The following is a 20,482-nucleotide window of genomic DNA, read 5'->3' on the forward strand; positions in this document are numbered from 1 at the left end:
CACAAAAAAGCCTGGCTGAAAGAGTTAAACGATAGTGGCACTGACACGCGAGTTCTTCCTACACCCAGATCATATTACAAAGTTTCGAAAAATGTAACAAATGTAATTGAACAGCTTCACTGGTTTAAACGCTATTTATACATAAAAATTCGAAAATGTTTTCTTTCGAATAGAATTACAGTACTTCTCAAACCTATTTATTCTTTAGAAAACAGCCTTAGAATAGACTACACTTTAAGAGCAATAGAGCATTTACGCACACACTAATTATTATTTACCACCTTAAAGTATGCTTTAGTATTAATATTATTACTGAAAGACAAATTAGTCTCAACATAAATAGAATTAAATGAAAATTACTATCAAATCCCAATTGTTAGAATTTTAAAATTAAACTCAAATTTTTTCGTTTCCGTTTTTTTTTTTTTTGTAATTCAGTTTTATTTTAAAATAATAAAAAAAAAAAGTTTACAACTCAAAATTTAACTTGTACTATGTTACTTTTTCGCTAATTCATTATTACAAATTATAATTATTGTGTGTAAGCTAAGGTACATATTTATATTTTTACAAAAACATAAATAAAAAAAATTTAAATAAAACTAAGAAATTAAAATTATTTAAAAATTCAAAAATTATACAAAAATTTTGTGCAAAAAAGAATTCATTTGATAAATATTTACAGCAAAATTAATTTACAGATTTATTATTATTATTAAGTCACGTATGAGTTTTTTTCAATATTCAAAATTCTTCATAATAATTTTCATCTTGTAGATGATGATTCATCGGGTAATTTTTAACAGTGTAATCCCCTCTACTAGAAACAACTGTGCTATTGAATTGATGATGATCATGATGATGCAAACAACCGCCATGTAGTTGTGCAAATAGGGTTGCATCATCTACTTTAAAGTCATTGGCAACATCATTATCATATTTATCATTTTCACTTTGTATTGAATTATTTGGATTTGGTTTGTGAATTTTTAATACATTTTCAGTATTTTTCTCTAAATCAATTTTACATGTATGACTGTTTAATGCTAACGTGTCACAATAATTGTTGTTGTGGTTGAAGTGGCATTTGATTGTGGCAAATTGTATGTCTGTAATAGAAATAAGAAAAAAAAAACAAAAGAAATCAAATAAAAATAATATTTCATAGCCAATTTTTTTTTGTTTTTTTTATGATAAGTGAATAAAGATGCCTCATGTGTTCTGATATCCAGAAAGTTGAAAATGTTTATTTAATTTTTTTTTCACAGAGACTGGAAAAAATGTTCTATAGAATGTTTTTATTCTAGCTGAAAACTAGAATCTGTTTTCAATAGAAATGTTCAGTAAAAAACAGGGATTTAATCCAATTTATCCAAGCTATGTATTAACTGAAATATTTTTACCAAATTTGTTCAATTGGAAAGCTTTTAATATACCTTTAAGAGGATATATATTTATTTGGATTTCATTAAGTCATTGTGTAGAAGTTCGCCAACTAAATATTTCTAACATTGCCGGACTTCAGCGGAAGGATTTTATTCTATATTGTATTTCAATCACTGGCTTCACCCAGGATAGATTCACCACTCCGCGGGAGTTTTTTCCCATTTTTCCTATTCAAATTCAATGTTAAAAATGGGAAAAGGGAAAAAACTCCCGCGGTTTTTTTATTCATGATTGGGCTGTATATATTCAAAGTTTAGAGGTCCATAAGTCGAGAACAATAAAAAATAATTTTTCCTAAAACCCAAAATAAAATTTTTTATTAGTTCTAAAATTCTGGAATTTATATCTCAAGCTTGGATAAGCTAGATTTAATCCAAAAACTGTTTTATGCAAATTAAATTGGGAAACACATGACAAAAAAATGAGAACAGTTTACTATTTTTTTATGAGAATCTGAGTTAGGTTTTCTATAGAAAATTTTCCAAAATCTGAGTTTAGATTTCTATAGAAAATTTCTCAGAATCTATGGAAACTTTAAAAATCTGATATTGGGTTTCAAGAAAATCTCTTCAAATTAGAACTATGTGTTGTATACAAAATGTCCCACAAACTGAAGAAAGTTTTTTGTTTAAATTTCCATAAAATCAAAGTTTTATACAAAAGAGTTTTCTAAAGTAAATCTCCTTGAACTTAACTAAATTTTCTACAGAAAAGACTCAAAATCTGAAGCTTTAATTTCGGAATTATTAATATTTTAAACTTTTTAGAATACCATTTACAGCAACATTGTAATTTTCCGTTTAAAACTGTAAAAAGATTATGAAACATTGCAAAAATAAATAAAAAAAAACCTTGATAAATACAATTGTTTAAAAAATTAACGGACAAACACAAAATTCTCTTCAAAACACTGATCCAAATTATAAGTAAATTAATTGAAAGCTTAAAACAGTAATTATTAGTAAATTTACTACAAATTATTATACTAAAGATTAAAATCTAATTTATGTAGTGACGTTAGGCCGTATAAATTACAAAGCTTCTTAGAAACGGCTTGCGTAAAATTAATGAATTTCGGTACATTTATAAGAATGTTTTTGTGCATTTACTTTGTTTCAAAATTTATATTAGTTTAACAATAAATCAACGTTAAGACAAGTTTCCTTGTTTTTATTGCAAAATTTTTTATAGATTTATTACTGGTTATTTTTAATTATTTCATTAATTTAAGTTTGTTTATTTCATGTTTTATTTATTATGAAAAAATATACATTTTATTTATTGGGCTTAAAATGAATTCATTTGTTTTACATTTTAAATGTATGTAAGTGTTATTATATTTTGTTTTTCTTTTCTTTGATTAGAGTTATAAACAAATATTGCTGCTTTAATTTACTTAAACCTTAATTAAGTACATTGTTTTATTATTATTAAATAAGGTACACAAATTGCAGAAAATTAAAAAAAAAATATAACGAATTTCATTAATAATTCGCCAGCAAATTATAAAATAAAATAATGTAAAACTGAAAAGAATTGCTAAAATAGCTATAAAAACTAAAATAAGCAAAATTATTAATAAGAACGCCAACGTAATTCTTATGAAGCAAATATAGAAAGACATAAAAAGCTGACAGTTGAAAAATTATAAAGCGAACAGAAAATCCATTTTTAAAATAGAAAAAAGAATAAGATCAATACTATACTTTGTTCACACAGCTCACATTAATGAGATTTAATTAAAAGTTTTTTCGTGTGTTGTTATTTTAGAAAAAAAACTGTTTTAAATTTAGGACAAATATATTTATGTCCCAATGAAATTTGTTTCGAATTTCTATAAATAGACTTGTGTTTCCATGCTTTAGACGATGTCATTTTGTGACACTCTTTAGAGACAGTTTTTTACAGTTTTAACATAAGAAGAGAGCAATGTTTTTGTATGAGATACAAATGTCTCTCTATAGTTTTCTAAAGTATTCAAAAAAAAAACCTTTTTTAAAATGAATTTTTTTTATTTTTGTTCCCAAATTTCCTCTAGATTTAAAACTTCTATAAATAAAAATTCAGAATTAAAATTAGTCTCATAGATATTTTCTATAGAAAACTACTCTCAGATTCTGAGTCATTTTCTATAGAAAACTACTCTCAGATTCTGAGACATTTTCTATAGAAAACTACTCTCAGATTCTGAGACATTTTCTGTAGAAAACTAGTCTCTAATTGTGAGACATTTTCTATAGAAAACTAGTCTCTAATTGTGAGACATTTTCTATAGAAAACTTGTCTCAAATTGTGACACATTTTCTATAGAAAACTAGTTTCAAATTGTGAGACATTTTTTATAGAAAACTAGTCTCAAATTATGAGATATTTTCTATAGAAAACTAGTCTCTAAAATTGAGACATTTTCTACAGAAAACTAGTCTCAAATTGTGAGACATTTTCTATAGAAAACTTGTCTCAAATTGTGACACATTTTCTATAGAAAACTAGTTTCAAATTGTGAGACATTTTTTATAGAAAACTAGTCTCAAATTGTGAGATATTTTCTATAGAAAACTAATCTCAAATTGTGAGACATTTTCTATAGTAAACTAGTCTCTATTGCGAGCCTTTTTTATATAGAAAACTAGTCTCAGATTGTGAGACATTTTCTATAGAAAACTAGTCTAAGGTTTGGATATATTTTCTATACAAAACTAGTCTCAGATTGTGAAACATTTTCTATAGAAAAATTCCCTAGATTAAAAATCTAATTATGTGCCTCCTTTTCAATCTTGTTGCTTAGTAATAAAAGTGTGAACTGGTGTGAACAGCTGTTGTTGATAATTCGAATTGTAGGTCAAGGTCAAAATTGTTATAAATCTAATACAATTTAATCTAATATTCTCACTAAGGAGACAGATTTAATTGTTAAAGGCAAACTATTAAAATAGAAAAAAAAAACTGAGAAATAAAAAAAGCGATAATAAAAATTAACTAAGTAGAAAAAAACTGTTTAAATAACTAAAAAAGTATTTTGTAACTAATTTTTTGTGTGTAAGTGTAAACTGTATGATGGTGTTTGTTTTCTTTTTTTTTGTTTGCATTATAAACTACTACAGATAATAAAGATGGAAAGAAGAAAGAAAAAACTAAATCATATGTGATAACATGCAACGGCTAACATCTCGATTAGCACGATGTAAGTGACCTTGATAGTGTTGTTGTTGATGATATAAATGTTGTTGTTGCTGAGGTTGGTGCTGTTGCTGTGATGGCAGCTGCTGCTGGCTGTTTTGTTGTTGTTGTGGTTGTTGTTGGTGAGCAGTTAAAGTTTGTAATTGCGGGTTTAATGTTTGCTGTTCATATTTCTCAATATTGTTATTATTATTATTATTATTGTTGTTATTTTCAAAGCCTTCTTCAGTGTCCATTAAACACGATTGTGTAGCAATTTGTGTTGAAGGTAACTGAAAGAAATCTGTAAAATAAAATTTTGTTTGTTAATAGTTTAAATTTAAATGTTTGTTTTTAAGCTGAACCTAATTAAAATTAAATTAATTTTATAAAAAGTTAAATAATTTCAAATTTAACAATCAATTTTCTCGTGTTTATTTTGGGATTTTTTTATTTTTTATTGAGTCATTTGTTAGCGTGTTGCATTAATACAATGTTGTCAATTAAAGCCTGTACACAAGAAGACGTAAGCGTTAGAAACAAACGTTTACGTTGCTGCTACGTTTACATGCCTCATGACCCAGTTAAGACAAAAATAGCTAAACTACTACACAAATAAAATGTAGTTTATAGATTACACTTAAAGAAATACAAGTACTTACTGATTTATTAAAAAATGCATTATTTAAAAATGACAAAACTAGGAAAAAAAAACTTAAATATCGGAGTGGAAAAGAAAGTTTTAAGTCAAAGATGAGAGACAAAAACGTAAAAGCCTTATTCATAGTGAAAATTTATGTGATAATTAGCACCGTGTTTTGTTAAATAGCAGCGCTGCTACTAAGGTTTTAAAATAATCTTCAAACAACTATTTAAATTCCGAACGAGTTTACGTCAAATAATAAATTTTAAACGAATAAAGAGATTCGGAAAGAATTTGCATCGTAATTTGTGAGAATAAAGACAACATTTTGTGTCAAATAAGGGAGGTTACAACACAATCCGTTTGAAAATATTCGGAATTTCAAATAAATTAAAATTCATTTGAATCGAATTACAAGCTAACTCTAGTGCTAAGTATAAAACATTTTTGAGCAATTAGATTAACTGAAGATTGAACTAGTTCATTTAGCTTTTCAAATAGTTAAGTTAATTTTTTGATATAATACAAATATTTATTTTTATCTTTGATTCTACTGAATGAAATGTATGCTCTTGGTAATTTTAAGTACATTCTGAATTGAAGTTATGCACTTCAGAATGTACTTAAAATTGCTAAGAGCATTTCATTCAGTGTACAAACTATTGCTTCTGCCATTCCGTAATGTATACATACATATAATTCTACATTATTACAAAAAAAAAAGAAACGTCAACGTTGCTGTTTTTTATTATTTACTTGCTGCTCTATATATTCAATTGAAGTCAACTGAAGCCGGTATTACTTGCTGGATCGACAAAATAATTGCATACAAAACGAACAATGTGTAAATATAATAAAAACAAAGACACAATCACAAAATTATATACAATATGAAATAAATGAAACAAGAAAAATCAATTAAAACAGTGTCAGCAGAGTGTAAAATCATCCTTATTTTTTTTTTCGTACAAAATGTAAAATTCAATTAAAAAATTATTTTCCGTTTAATGAGAATGACTGCATGCAATTTAAATTTAAAACAAGTTGGTACGTATGTATGTATGTAAATTAGTGTGAATTTTTTACATTTACTTAACCCATTAATGACCAAAAAGAAAAACTAAGGCTTTGAAAATACATCATATATTTAAGCTAAAATAAGGCAATAAAAGGAACTATGATTGATTGATATAAGACTATAAAAACTCACACCATAGAGGCTCAACTAAGACTCTAAAAAGATCTAACATTGTACAGTGGATTAGAAAATTATTATTTTGGAAATTAATGAAATTTCTCAGAGTCAGGACTGAGGTGTTTTTGAGCTGTTTTGTATTTTCATGGGCTCGTAGTTGGAATGGGAGCTAGTGTTGCTCACCTCGGGCCTACAATTTTTTTTTAAAAAAATCAACAAAAATTAAGTTCTTATCCGAAAGTCAATATTTAGATAGTATGTATGTACTTGAAAATATCAACAAAAACTACGCATAAATGTGTGGGTTAGTTATCTCTTTTAGTTCAAGAGATATGATGTGAAGGCCGGACAAATTTTTTAATATTTCTGAAAAATCAAAAAGGTTTATAAAGTTGTCTGGTACCTATAAAAAGTTAGACCAATCCAAATTCGGAACATTGAATATAGGGACTAATTTTACGTTTTTTTTTCAAAATATTATTTCTCATATAGAAAAAAATTCAGATTTATCCAAAAATTTCTAAAAAGGCAAAGTCTTGATTATAAAAAAATATTATTTATGAATATACACTAAAAGTTAATAAGATATCACCTGGTAAATAACAGCAGAGTGGCCTCTTTCTTGGAACATATTTTCCCCGATTCAGGAATTTCGGTATTTAAGTGAAGACAATGCCAAAACATATCAACTCATTGATTAAAAGATATTTGGAACTATATAACCCGTTCGAATTTTAAACAAATTATAATTTTAAATTTTTCTTCACGAAAATTCAAATGTTTTCCTATCCTAAGGATTCCAATAAAATGAAGCTATACTTAGAATCTTAATAGAAAACCTCCAATTGAGGCTAAACTCAGGCTCTAAAAGAGGAATGAAACTAATGTAAAACTCTAAAAAGTACTACGATTGAGACTAAACTAAGATTATAAGATCTACTCTTGCAGCTAAATTAAGACTCGATTGAGCAAATCAAAAACTCCAAGAAGACCTAGGATTGAAGTTTACTAACACTTTAAAACAGTGGTCGTCATAAAGAGAACATGGAACTTGAAGTATAACAATAACAAGGGAACATATTTCGGGTGAAATATTGATTCGCGATAGGGGTGAATATGTTATGCAATTATTTCTCTGTTGTAATCTGATGTATTGTAATTTTTAAATCTTATTTGATGGCTTTTATGAATTAGTTTGAAATAACCCACCACTGCGACCTGATTGAAGACTCTAAAATTCCTACTATTAAAGATAATATGTGATTGTAAAACGTCCTGTTTTTTTTAATCTAAAAAATTAAAATGATAAAAATGAAAAACCAAAACATAAACTGGAGATTCTGGACCCTTGTTGATCTGCCTCCAATAGATAATCGGATTGTACATTTCGAAATAGCAGACTTATATCCGCTTAAAGAAAATTCGGATATGTAAGGCGCCTCGATATTTAAATTTCATAAGCTGAAGATCCCGGGGTCTTGTGGCGGTGCCTCTAATAGATAATTTTTTTTTTTAAACTTATTAAGACTAAAACTGAGATTCCTAACATTATTAGTATAACAATGATTTCACTATTTGCCCATGAATCACTTCAATGAAAGATTTAATGCTTACAATTTTATTCGGTCCATTATTTTTTTACTTGTATGTTATATAAGTAAGAGAGCTATACTTTTATACAAGTAATAATTCTAATCACATGATTCAGAATATTTGGGTATTATTTTTTATTTGTTTGGTACATATTTCAATGAATAATGATTATTCATAAATATAAATATTAAGCACATGCAAATTTTCCATAAAGAAGACAGACCATTGTCTGGCATTTTACCAAAAAAAATATTGTAAATTTTCCTTTTCATTTGTATTGTGCAATTAATAATTATTATTTACATTATTTCTATAGAATTATTTTGAACATATTGCATTAACACTTGTAATCATTTAATCATTTCGCTTCTAGTTTTTATTGTGAAGGCAATTTTTTTAAAATTTTTACTAAACCCAAAAAGGGTTAACTTCCGCTTCCAATATTAATTTTAAACCTTGTGAAAAACTTCCTCAAAATCCACCCTTGTTATCATATTAAAATTTAAAAAATCCAAACTATTTGATTTCTTTTATGAACTCAATCCAAAAGGTAATAAAAATATGTGCCAACACTAAATAAATATGTGCAAGAAAATGATAGCGATCATCAATAAACGGAATAATGTTAATTTATTAATTCTAGTGTGACACACATTTTTGTTGGTATGACAGACAGTATTATCAATAAAATTTAAGTTGATTTATTGTATAACAAAAAAAATGTGTTTATTTATAAAACAAAAAAAAATAAATAAAGATATCAAAAATAATAATATTAAACCAAATAAAAATAAACTGCAAAATGCCAAAGATATCAACACTGTTGATAAGGTATAAAACATTATTTTGAAAGCAAGGAATTAATACCTACCTACATGTTGAGAAATTAAACAAATCTAACATGTATGACAATAAAAAATTAATGATAAGGAAATAAATGCATGTTTGAAAATTAATTAAAAACAATTTAACCTATTAAGAACTGTATTCAAATACATAGTTTTTTATATAGATCACTAAATATTAAAAAACCTTAGAATCTTGACTTGATTAGTCCATAATAAATTTACAATCCTAAAAAGAAGCGATTAATTTATTTTTTTTTAATTGCTCCAGTTTTATTAAGAAATAATCGAGAACGTGAGCCATGTTGTTGGCTCATGTCGTAGGTAAATATAATTCCGTCCAACCATAGAAATTATTTACTTGAGCGCACCTCATAGATAAAATTCATTTGACCCAAAAAAGTTTTATAAAGCACAATTATGATATAAGAAACTCTGTAAAGTTAACCAGAAAATATAATTATATATTCCAGAGCAAACCGAACAAATAACTTATTTCATATTCTTTCAAATTTTAGATTTTATTTTTTCGATAAACATTTTTTGATAGAAAAAGGTTATTACAAATAAATTATAATAAAAATGAACTTAAGCCTAATTAAAAATTTACTTTCAAATTATATATATAAAAAGTTCGAATAATTACCAAAAATCTATAAATAAAAATGTGTTACACACAACATTTTTGATAGAAAAACTGTTATACACAAAATGTTCGATCAAAAATATTTTATTCAAAATAATTGTGATGCAATAAACTATTATACACACATTTTTCGATAGAATCAACTGTTATACACTAAATTTTTTATATAAAAACCTGTTATACACGATGGAAATTTTTACAGACTATTTTCTATGGAAAAAGTTGTTTTACACACAATTTTCTACGAAAAACCAGCTAATTTTTCGATAAAAAAAAATTATACCATTATCTATACAAAAAACTGTTATACAGACTATATTCTTTAGAACAAACTGTTATACTGACTACTTTCTGTAGAAAAAAATATTATACAGACTATTTTGTATAGAAAAAAACACTTTTACTCAACCAGTTCTCTATAAACAGACAATTTTCTATAAAACAAGCCGCTACAAAGACTATTTTCTATAAAAACAAAACTGTTATATGCACAATTATCTATAGAACAAACAGTTATACAGACAATTTTCTATAATCCAGACAGTTTGATATAGAATAAACTTTTATACAGACAATTTTTCTGTAGAAATGCTTTTATAAAGAAAATTGTTATACAGTCAATTTTCTATAGAAAAACACAATTTTTTTAATAGAAAAAAAAACTGTTATACTTTCATTATTTCTTGAAATCCTCCCACATTTTAAACAAGATCGTCATGGCATTGAGTCTTAGCAACATTCTTCGCATGACGGTCTTCAATATTGTGAAATTAATAGAAATCATAAAATAAGATTAACAAGGCATGACCTTAAAATGGAACAGCAAATCCTTCTGAGTCTATAGAAAAGTGTAAAATTGTCGTTTTATTATTTTTTTAAATTATCTAATGAGTTGGGAAAGTACTACGTTAGTTTTGAATATGAAATGGTATCAAAAAAGATCGATCGTGTCAACATTTCGAAAATTTAATATCAATAAAACTGTCAATTATAAAAATTTGGTCGAATACAAATATACAAAATTGGTAGAAACTGATTTGCATTTTTTGAGAACAAATGCCACTTTTTTAACTCAATTGTATTTGCTTTAGATCAGTGGTCAGCATAGAGAGAACATGGAATTTGGATTATAATAACATGTTTTGAACGAATATTTTCTTCTCAATTGTAATGTGACCAGTTATTGATTGTGATTTGTATGAACTTCATTTTGTATATAGGAAAATAACCGATCATATTCTGCTCCTAGTGGATATGAATGCCGATAACAGCTGTGAACATTTGTGTACACTAAGGCTGGTTTTTAACTTAAAGATTGGATATTAAATTATGTTTAGTCTACGAATATTGTTTTTGGGTTGTCGAATATTACTTTTTTGGGTCGTCGAATATTTAGTTTTATTTGCTAGTTTAAGCGGCCAAATTGGTCAATTAAACTCTAAAATGAATCCGCATTTACAAACAGATATATACACAAATTCACTGAGAATTAAGTGAAGGAATTATTTCTTAAACATAGGTACATAATTACTCCAAAAACATCATATTTCAAAAGTCCACAGATAATTTGTGTAAAATTTTACAAAAAAGCAAAATGATTTTTGGACAACATTGGCTTTTTATTACTGTAGCAAAATTAACATGTGCTTTTTGAATTGTTTCTTTTACTTTTTAATTATACAAATTTTCCTGCACCCACCATCTAATCAACAAAAATATACCTAGACTAGGTATACATCTGTATAAATTTAAATATTTGTCATGTTTTTTACTTCAAACATTTAATAATTTACTTATAAAGCGCACAAATCAACATACACTCAGATACAGTGGATGACAATAAAATGAAAACCATCCATTATTTCACAATTTCTAATAATTATTGATTTTTTGATTTCATTACTGATGGTTGGGTTAGTTCTGGTCATTATTAAGATAGTAATTATGAAATAAATTTAGATAGAAAATATTTAAGAGTAAATAGTAATGTAAATACCTATCATCGTTATTTTTTGTTTTACCCACTAGTCTAAAAATAATATTGATATTTTTTAATAATTCACGCTATAAAATATTAAATTATAAAATTGTCGACCAGTATTAATGAAACATACATATACGGTTTAAAAGTTTCACAATATAAAAAAATTTAAAAATTCTTTCCATAAAAGTGTTAAAAAAGCATTTTAAAAGTGGTCGAATTTCAGCCACCGGACGATCCTAGTATATTTAAAATGAACAACTACTGCTACTACAACTAAATAAATAAAAGTTTTATGTTAAAAATTGGACTTAAAAAATGTATAACATGAGATAGTGTTATTAAAAAACGTTTCCATAAAATTGTTACCCACTGTACAAGAGTACATTCATACATAAAATGTATGCATGAATGTATGTATAATGATATGTATGGCTACAACATTTTTATGGTTATTTAAATTACATATAAAAATAAACACTAACAAAAAAGTCAAACCGCCAATCACATCACTCACACTTTTTAACATTTTTGAAGGTCAGTCTTATTTTCTTTTTTTTTGGTTTTTATATATTTTGTAACGGCAACAACAACTACAATACAATACCAAATACTAACTAATTCGGTTAAATATTCACAGCGGAAGAGAAGAAATCTCAATGGGAATTTTGTATTGTTTGAAAACGAACATATAACTATAACAACAAACATGTTTGTTTGTTGTTGTGGTAGGCCCAAGATTAACATTTAACTTATCCACAATAAACTACAAAATGTACGTTATATAGGTACACCAAATTTTTATTTTTACTTGTCTATTTCACAACCTGTTGAGAAATGCAATTGTGTTAAGTTTATTTTTATTTTTTAATTTCAAACATGTGAATATGGGGTTAATTAAAGTAATTTGCTAGAAATTTCTTAAATAAAAAAAACTGTTTAACTGTTTTAAATTAGTTTTATTAATTAAATTAATGCAGCTTTAAGGGGTTTTCACTGAGAGGACTTTTGTAATGTTTTAAATCTAGGTAAAAAGTGACGTAGGGCAGATTATTGGCTTAAATGTCAAATGACCTAATCTAAAGTTAATCCACTTTGATGTTTTTGGATTCTATTGCCATACACAACGTGAGAAAATATCAAATTTTGTTATCAACAAAGTGAGTAATTTATGAAGAAGCTAATTTTGACTTAAATCTCAGGAATTTGTGCTCCTATGTATCTGGTAGATATTCAAGAAAAACTGTACTTAAATTTAAAACACTGAACATTAAGAATGTTCCCAGTCAATGTTATTGCCTACTTAAATATCAAAAAATATTGATGCCGGCTAACTAATGAAGAATTATTTGAATTTCAACATATAAAAAAAACATATTTTTCGATATCGATTTTGAAACTCATTGAGGTACATACCTATTTCAGAATTGTTAATATCTAGTACAATAGAAAAGATATAGATCAGTGTTCGACATATAGATAACATGTATTATAATAACATTTTATGTAATCTAACCAACTATTGAATGTGAGTTTTGTTTATTAATTGATAATATGTATGAACTTGGTTGATATTCCTGTAGTTTACAGGTAACTAAACGACGAAACACAATTTTCTTTAGATAAGTACTTACAGTGGTTGACAACAAAATGGAAAATTTAACAAATACCTATTCAATAAATAGGTCAAAATACTAACAAATTCTTAAGAAATTTATTAGTATTTCACAACAAACTAAAAAGGTATTGACAAAACAATGTAATCTTAAGTTTTCTTTTTACAAAAATGGTCTGGCCCATTTTTTCGCGTGTCTATAACTTCCAAGACCAGCCTCATTTGCCCTGCGACTAACAAATCGAGAACTAATTTCCAATTTTTGATAACCTCCCTGTCAATAATTTTAGGGAATTTCTTAAACTCTCTTGCTATTAAGTTATCTTGTCTAGGGGTAATTTTACCTAATGTTGAGTTTTTACAGTACAGTGTATCAAGATTTTTTTTATTTTTTAAAATTGCTGATTTAATATTTGAATATTTTTGACAGATAATTTTTTGCTTTAATCCAGTATTATTATTTTAGTTTTTAAATTTTCGTAAATCATGAATTTTTATCGTTTTCTGACATACCTATTCTATTACATTTGTTTTATTATTTTTAGGGCAATTTAAAAGTTTCCATTGTTTTGGCAATGCTAAAAAGTGTTACCACAGGCTATAAATGTATTTTTTAAACTTTAATTTAATATTGAGCAAAACATATTGATGGCTTGTAGGGTTAAGGAAACATCACGTTACAGTCGGCTAACACAACCTTCACGCTGTGCCCAAGATTGTACACTTCAGGTTTTTTCTAGTGGCATATTTTCATTTAGAAAGGGAAACCTGAGTGTAGCAACAAGAGCAGAAACAAAAAACATGTTTTTTTTCTATTGTATTAAGTTTTAGTTTATTCTACCACTTACCATTACAATACTGAGCTGAAAAGTCATCATCGAAACGGCAACGTTTGGCTGAAACCTCATAGTTATTGCTGTAAAAGTTTTTGTTGTTGTTGTTCGCAGCAGAACAATCGCCGACAGCGTCAGCAGCAGCAGCACCAACATCATCATTCATAACGAAGAAACGTTTTTTACAACGTGTAGTTGTTGTTGGTGTAGTAGTTTTGAATGTATTTTTCATGCCATTGACATCATTATTTGCCATAAAATTGTATGTTGTACTATTGTTATTATTGGTAGTAATATTATTATTATTGTTGTTGTTATTATTATTATCATGAGCCGCATTTACATAGGAGAATCCATAGTAACCATTTGATGATAAATTATTTAAATTCGAGTTTAATTGAGGCACTACACGTGGATCAAAAGGATTCAAGTGACGTGTATGAGGATTATTAGATTCAAAATCCAAAGGCAAGTTTGATCCAGATGAGCCATCAGCAGCCCATAATTCAAAATTTGTTAATACCATTTTTTTCTATTTTAACGTAATATGATTTTTGTATTTAAAAAATGTAGGATTTATTGTTACTTCTTTAGTGGTAAATAGATATATGATTGTTGGTGGTTGCTTAACTTGGTTGTTTTTGTTATTGCTTTATTGTTGCCGCTTTGTAATGCAGTAGTTGTTGTTTGTTTATAGACTGTACTTTGCTGTTATATTTAATGTTCGACTGTTGATTGTTTGTTTATTACAAAATTCTGCATTCAAATGAAACGAAACAAAAAAAATATGGAAATTTTTTAAAACAAGTTGAATACACTTTTAAATTTTAAACGAAAAAAACGTGTGTAATTTTTATTTCTTTGTTCTATGCTTCTACCGCCCCCTTCTTATTCCTTTCACTAACAACACCACACAAACAAATAAAAACAAGCACTTTTTGCACAAACAAAAAAAAACACACACACAATTAATTTACACTTCCCTTCCCTCTCTTACATTTCAAAAACCACAAAAAAAACTAAGTACCGTATATATGATTGGTACATATTGTTGATTTTTTTTTTCCTTTTTGTTCTTGTTGTTGCTAATTAAGAAACAAAATTTCAATTGTATTTTTTTACTTATTACTTTTTGTGTGAAGCACCTTAATTAATTTTGTTTCTGTTTAAATTAAAAACACGCTTTTTTCGTTTAAAATTAAAGTGACGTTAGCCGTTAAAAATAAATTGTTTCGTATTTTTATTTTTTGGGGGTTTTAACCAGTGTCTGTTTCTTGTAGAAAAAAATCGAATTTATTTACTTTATCTCCCTTTTTATGTATTTTTTTTCAATCGTTGTGTAAAAACCGCGTTTCTTCTACGTTATTGGTTTTTGTTTTGCTTCTTTCTTCGCCTCTTGTTGTTTGTGTTTCACTTTGATTTTACTTTCTTATTGCTTTTATTCCAATTTGCACAACCACACGCGTTCACGTTTGAAAAACAACTGATTCAAAACACAAAAGTGATGCCGGTCAGGGATGTCAAATGAAATTTAAACAAATTGTACCAATAAAGATTAAAAATTGTACTTTTTCGAAACTGTACTATATCATATTTTCGTAAACAGCAACAAAATCTGTATATATCTAGCAAATAAGATAAAACTTGGACATGAATCAATATCGAAGTAGCTATTTTAATAATTGTTTAAGAAAATAGCAAGCGGGTTTAAGAAATTCCTAAAAATTACTCCCTAGGAGGTTATTAATGATCTAAAATTGGATATCAGTACTTAAGTTTTTCGGTGGCAATATTATGTTGAGTCCTGTTTTTCAGGGCAAATTATTGGTCTCATTTATATTATAAACGATGTTATGTATACATATGCAAAGGAAAATATGTCCCTAGTTTGAAGATTCCATCACGACAATGACACCGAACACACCTCAAGGTTTGTAACAGAGTGGTTACAATCCAATGAGGTATGCATGTACTTTGAAGTGGCTTACCCAATTGTAGATCGCAAAAATATAACTATTACATACCTCAACTACTTTTAGAATTAACTTTAAACTGCTAATTTATTTAAATTTTGATTTTGGTTAATGAGATTTTTACTAAAACAATTGAATACAATTTTTAAAATTTAAGTACAACATGTCATTATTTGTTACTATGAACGAAATTTTAAAATTGTACCAAATATGTCATTTGTAAACCATAGTACTTTTCATCTTTGAAATGTACAAAAAAATGTACAATTGTACCAACTTTGCCATCACTGCCGCCGGTAGTGGAAATTTTTCAACGCGAACAAAAATACGAAAATAATTTGTCGTACAACGGAACAAATTGGAATGAGATAAAAGTTTTGCACGGTCTTATGTTTTACTAAAATATGTACATGTGTTTATTTATAGTTATATAATTAATTAAACAATTTGAACGCACATTTTTTGTAAAGTTTAGAATCGTAATTATGTATTTATTTATAAGTTAATCTTTACAACATTTTCGAGGAATATTACGAAACAATATGGAATGAAACTTAAATCATGGCGTCATTTGTAATTTCAGTTATTTTTTTTTAAACTCACATTGTTGCTGAAAAAATAGCAGCCTTTATGGCAATGTTGGCTACCGTTCCATATAATATTTTTTTTTAATAATTTGTCGGCTTAAAGTTTCTTCTCGGCTAAGAAAATATTTAAATAATTTTTTTTAACAAGATTTATGGAAATTACTTAGACTGTAATCGACAATATTTCCAGCGGAGTTTGAGATATAATTTGGTGTAATTAAATTTGATTCTATAGTTCTGCAGTTATTCATTTCCTATTTTTTTTTCCAAAATATTGTTTAAAATCCACAGATAATTTAGTAAAAAACCCGTTTATGTTTTTTATTATTTGGACTAGGACTAAAGACAGATTTAATAAATAGAAAAAAAAACTAATCTTTAACCACCCTGTCAATGCACTGCATTACCATTTTGGCATCACCTTTGTAATATTCAACTTATCTTCAAACCACCCTGTAATAGATATAAAAAGAAAATAAAAACAGCTGACTATAAAACGAAATAAAAGGAAAATTTCACAAAAATCGGCAAAACCATCAATGTGGTGTTAAAAGTTTGTGCAAATTTTCTAAATACGCAAAAGAATTTCAACCAAGAAAAAGTATGTCTGCTGACAAAGAATTCCCCAAAATTAAATACGGCGGCAGCTCAACTAAACTTGATAAATCTCAATTGGAATTTATGAAATTGATTGAACAACAAAACTTGGAGAGGGTTACAAAATTGCAACGCGTTAAACGTAACAATTTAATAACGGCCGGTGCTTTGGTTACCTCTGTCTTGGGCATTTATGCCTACTCCATATTGTCAGTGAAACAAGAGAAATTTTTGGATGACTTTGATGAGCCCAAAAAAGTTTCCAACTAAAGAAGAAATTATTTTATTTTTTAATAGTTTATTTAAGATTTGTTAAGATTGCAAAAAGAAAATTGTTGTATAATATTTTAGATAAAAAAGTTAGTAAGGATTTATAGGATTTATTGAGCGAGTTTTAAATTGCAAAAAAATTGAGGTTAGTTTTGTGATTTTCTTTGCTAAAATTGATACTATGAAATGTTTTATTTATACTTTACAGAAAAATGTCTGAAGCTGCTGTGCGTGTACTGAAGACCGGCATGCGTTTGCCACCATTGCCTACCCTACGCGATCTGGTGAAATTGTATAAATTGCAGGCTTTGAAACAATTATCACAGAACTTCTTAATGGATGAGCGTATAACAGATAAAATTGTTAAAAGTGCTGGACGCATAGACCCCCGAGATACGGTTTTAGAAGTCGGTCCAGGTCCGGGCGGCATAACACGTTCTATTTTAAGAAGACAGCCTCAACGTATAGTTTTAGTAGAGAAAGATGCCAGATTTTTACCTACCTTAGAACTTTTACGAGATTGCGCCAAACCTTTAAATCTACAAGTTGATATTTTCGTTGATGATATTTTACGTTTTGATATAGAGAATCATGTGCCCGACACATCTCATCGTTTACATTTAATAGGTAACTTACCATTTTCTATCTCCACCAGATTGCTTATCAACTGGTTTGAGGATTTATCATTAAGACGCAAGGCTTTTCGTCGCAATGACACCTGCATGACTTTAACTTTCCAAAAGGAGGTGGCAGATCGCATATGTGCTCCCTTGGGACACGAGCAAAGAAGTCGTCTCTCTATTATGTCACAAATTTGGACACAACCCATACTCAAATTTACCATACCGGGCAAAGCGTTTGTGCCCAAACCCGACGTCGATGTGGGTGTTGTTAAACTAGTGCCGCTGAAGCAGCCCAAAACTGATTTACCATTTCCGTTGGTGGAGAAAGTAGTGCGCCATATTTTCAATATGCGTCAAAAATATTGTCGCCGGGGCTATGGTACTCTCTTTCCTCCAGAACAACGTGACGAAATGTGCTATGAGTTATTTAAACAGGCAGATGTGGAGAGCACTCTAAGACCTTTTCAATTATCTGTAGATGAGTGCATACGTTTGGCTACGGTTTATAAGGAATGCATTGATAAAAGTCCGGATATTGCTTTATATGATTTCCGTGCTCCTAAAAATCCTACACAAGAAGTTGATGTTTGAAATGTATTATTGCAACAATTTATTCGTTTTCATTTAATATTTTGTTTAATAAAATAATCTTTATTTGTATAAAACGGTGTATAAAATTTGTGTAAAAGTTACAAAATGTTGGAATGTTAACATTAATTATATTTCAAATATGTATGCTGGTAAAAGAAAGAAGGAGACGTAATATATTCAAGATTTAAAAATAAAAAGACATAAAAAGAAAAAAGTACATGGAATGTAAAGAATAAACTAATATTGACAAGCAAGATACAATTAATTTTTAAATAATGGAAATTAGGTTTAATTTCAAAACAGAAAACACTATAAAATTCATGCGTTTTTATCATGTAAACTTTGTTACATGAAAAAGAAAATGCTTTTTTACGATGTTAAAAATGTGTTTACTTTGTTTTGATAACATTTAAACTGGAAAGTATTTTGATGTCTTGGAACTCACACTTATTTTATAGTTACTTCTTAAAGCATATCTATAAGCTTTCTGCTTAATAATAAAATGAGATTCTAAGGGTGTATGATTGGTTTAATATGTAACTTATAAATGGGATTTGTATTAATTCAGTATAATGGAAAACTTTGGAATATATTTTGTCTTGTTATACTTCCTTATCTTTAATTATTGGACGGATTCGTTTCATTATAGGTAGTCTCTTATATCTAAAATTTGTAAACTTTGTAATTGTCTAATACAAAATATATGCTTGTGTTCGAAAAGGCACTAGTGATCAAAAATACATATTTTTCTGCGAACACAAAAACTAATGTTTGAATGAATAGTTCCCAACAATTGTTACTCAAAATTTAATATTTAAAAACAATTGGAGGCATTTTGTTTGAAAGCCCGAAATCTTTAACTCAATGGCTTTTCAGAAAGAACTATTATATCAAACACTTTACAATAACTATGTATTGCTTTCAAATATTAAAATCTAAATAAAATCTTATTTAGAACTAACAACACTATACTTAGCATGCCAAATCCTAGCACAGCACTGGACTTTAACAATGTCTCGGCTCCATTGCAGCGATGATCCAAAAAGCAAAAACAGAATTCAACATTACTAAAGTAATCACGTTTCACATCATGTTCCTTAATAGTATGATTAACATAGTTGGCCAAATGAACATCAACAGCAGCAGGACGGCAACCTTCATACTTATCGGCTGGAATATCAGTTCTAAAACTGAGAGAACTTAGGCAGTCACGTATAATAGTTCTTTGGGCTAAAGAGTAAATATATTTTATAGTATAAAGACATTACAATCAGCAACAATTCTTACCTCCTCGCTTTTCGGTCACCTTTACACAAATATCTTCACTTTCAGGACATTTTTCACCCAGAAAGCCTATGCCACGCCAATTGAAATCTTCACCACATCCCGGAGTGGCTGAGGTACAACGATAACACCATATAGCCAATCCTATAATTATGAGCCATTAATTAAACATCACAAATATTTTAATTATGATTAACATGGGCTGGTTGTAACAATTTTATAATAATACTAGGCTTCACCTTACCTTCTTTTATAGTTAATCCAAGAATTATTAATACAATATACATGAATTTCATCATTATGTTTCAATTTAAATATTTTTATTTAATTTATAAGAAAATATTTGTATTTTTTATTAACAATGTAAAATAACAATACAAAACACTGCACAAACAACTACGCCCTATTTTGACATTTGATGACGTTTGTTAGAACAACAGCGTTACTCGTTTTTAACCTTTTAACGCCGTTAAGGTGTAGTAACGGCTTAAATGATATCAGTTAATTTTGACTTATAAGTAGTGTGCCGTTATTATTTGAATTGAATTGTTTTGTACTTTTTGTATCTTCTAAATAATTGATCACAAAAACTACAGTTTCG

The 20,482-nt window shown here is 27.6% G+C and overlaps 4 protein-coding genes across 5 annotated transcripts; 2 read left to right on the top strand and 2 right to left on the bottom strand.

The window, feature by feature from the left end:
* Positions 1-676: 676 nt before the first annotated feature.
* On the bottom strand, positions 677-15,431 carry LOC135954465 (probable serine/threonine-protein kinase cdc7). Of its 2 annotated transcripts, none has more exons than XM_065504640.1 (4): positions 15,258-15,431; positions 13,972-14,712; positions 4,640-4,909; positions 677-1,109 (listed from the first exon to the last, which is right to left on the bottom strand). In XM_065504640.1, the coding sequence occupies exons 2-4, from the start codon at positions 14,480-14,482 to the stop codon at positions 745-747; spliced, it is 1,146 nt and encodes a 381-aa protein (XP_065360712.1). In that variant the 5' UTR covers positions 14,483-14,712; positions 15,258-15,431; the 3' UTR covers positions 677-744. The 2 variants fall into 2 exon arrangements, with proteins under 2 accessions (XP_065360712.1, XP_065360713.1); XM_065504641.1 differs by having other exon boundaries at positions 15,086-15,431.
* A 1,584-nt stretch (positions 15,432-17,015) lies between these two features.
* Ccdc56 (Coiled-coil domain containing 56) lies at positions 17,016-17,384 on the top strand. The gene has a single exon (XM_065503338.1). The coding sequence runs from the start codon at positions 17,120-17,122 to the stop codon at positions 17,381-17,383; it is 264 nt and encodes an 87-aa protein (XP_065359410.1). The 5' UTR covers positions 17,016-17,119; the 3' UTR covers position 17,384.
* A 4-nt stretch (positions 17,385-17,388) lies between these two features.
* Positions 17,389-18,671, top strand: mtTFB1 (mitochondrial transcription factor B1). The gene is made up of 2 exons (XM_065503336.1): positions 17,389-17,528; positions 17,592-18,671. The coding sequence occupies exon 2, from the start codon at positions 17,596-17,598 to the stop codon at positions 18,595-18,597; it is 1,002 nt and encodes a 333-aa protein (XP_065359408.1). The 5' UTR covers positions 17,389-17,528; positions 17,592-17,595; the 3' UTR covers positions 18,598-18,671.
* Positions 18,616-20,277, bottom strand: crim (QVR superfamily protein crim). The gene is made up of 3 exons (XM_065503337.1): positions 20,126-20,277; positions 19,885-20,025; positions 18,616-19,827 (listed from the first exon to the last, which is right to left on the bottom strand). The coding sequence occupies exons 1-3, from the start codon at positions 20,178-20,180 to the stop codon at positions 19,526-19,528; spliced, it is 498 nt and encodes a 165-aa protein (XP_065359409.1). The 5' UTR covers positions 20,181-20,277; the 3' UTR covers positions 18,616-19,525.
* Positions 20,278-20,482: the final 205 nt, after the last annotated feature.

The sequence above is a fragment of the Calliphora vicina genome, chromosome 3 (assembly GCF_958450345.1).
Source record: "Calliphora vicina chromosome 3, idCalVici1.1, whole genome shotgun sequence".
NCBI lineage: Eukaryota > Metazoa > Arthropoda > Insecta > Diptera > Calliphoridae > Calliphora > Calliphora vicina.

Coding starts and splice junctions, on each gene's coding strand:
- mtTFB1 (XM_065503336.1), top strand. CDS start 17,596: ATGTCTGAAGCTGCTGTGCGTGTACTGAAGACCGGCATGCGTTTGCCA.
- LOC135954465 (XM_065504640.1), bottom strand. CDS start 14,482: ATGGTATTAACAAATTTTGAATTATGGGCTGCTGATGGCTCATCTGGA. Junction 4,910..13,971: donor TTCAGCTCAGTATTGTAATG/GTAAGTGGTAGA, acceptor TTTATTTTACAG/ATTTCTTTCAGTTACCTTCA. Junction 1,110..4,639: donor TCAACAACAACACTATCAAG/GTCACTTACATC, acceptor TTTCTATTACAG/ACATACAATTTGCCACAATC.
- Ccdc56 (XM_065503338.1), top strand. CDS start 17,120: ATGTCTGCTGACAAAGAATTCCCCAAAATTAAATACGGCGGCAGCTCA.
- crim (XM_065503337.1), bottom strand. CDS start 20,180: ATGATGAAATTCATGTATATTGTATTAATAATTCTTGGATTAACTATA. Junction 20,026..20,125: donor TGGATTAACTATAAAAGAAG/GTAAGGTGAAGC, acceptor TCATAATTATAG/GATTGGCTATATGGTGTTAT. Junction 19,828..19,884: donor GGTGACCGAAAAGCGAGGAG/GTAAGAATTGTT, acceptor TTTACTCTTTAG/CCCAAAGAACTATTATACGT.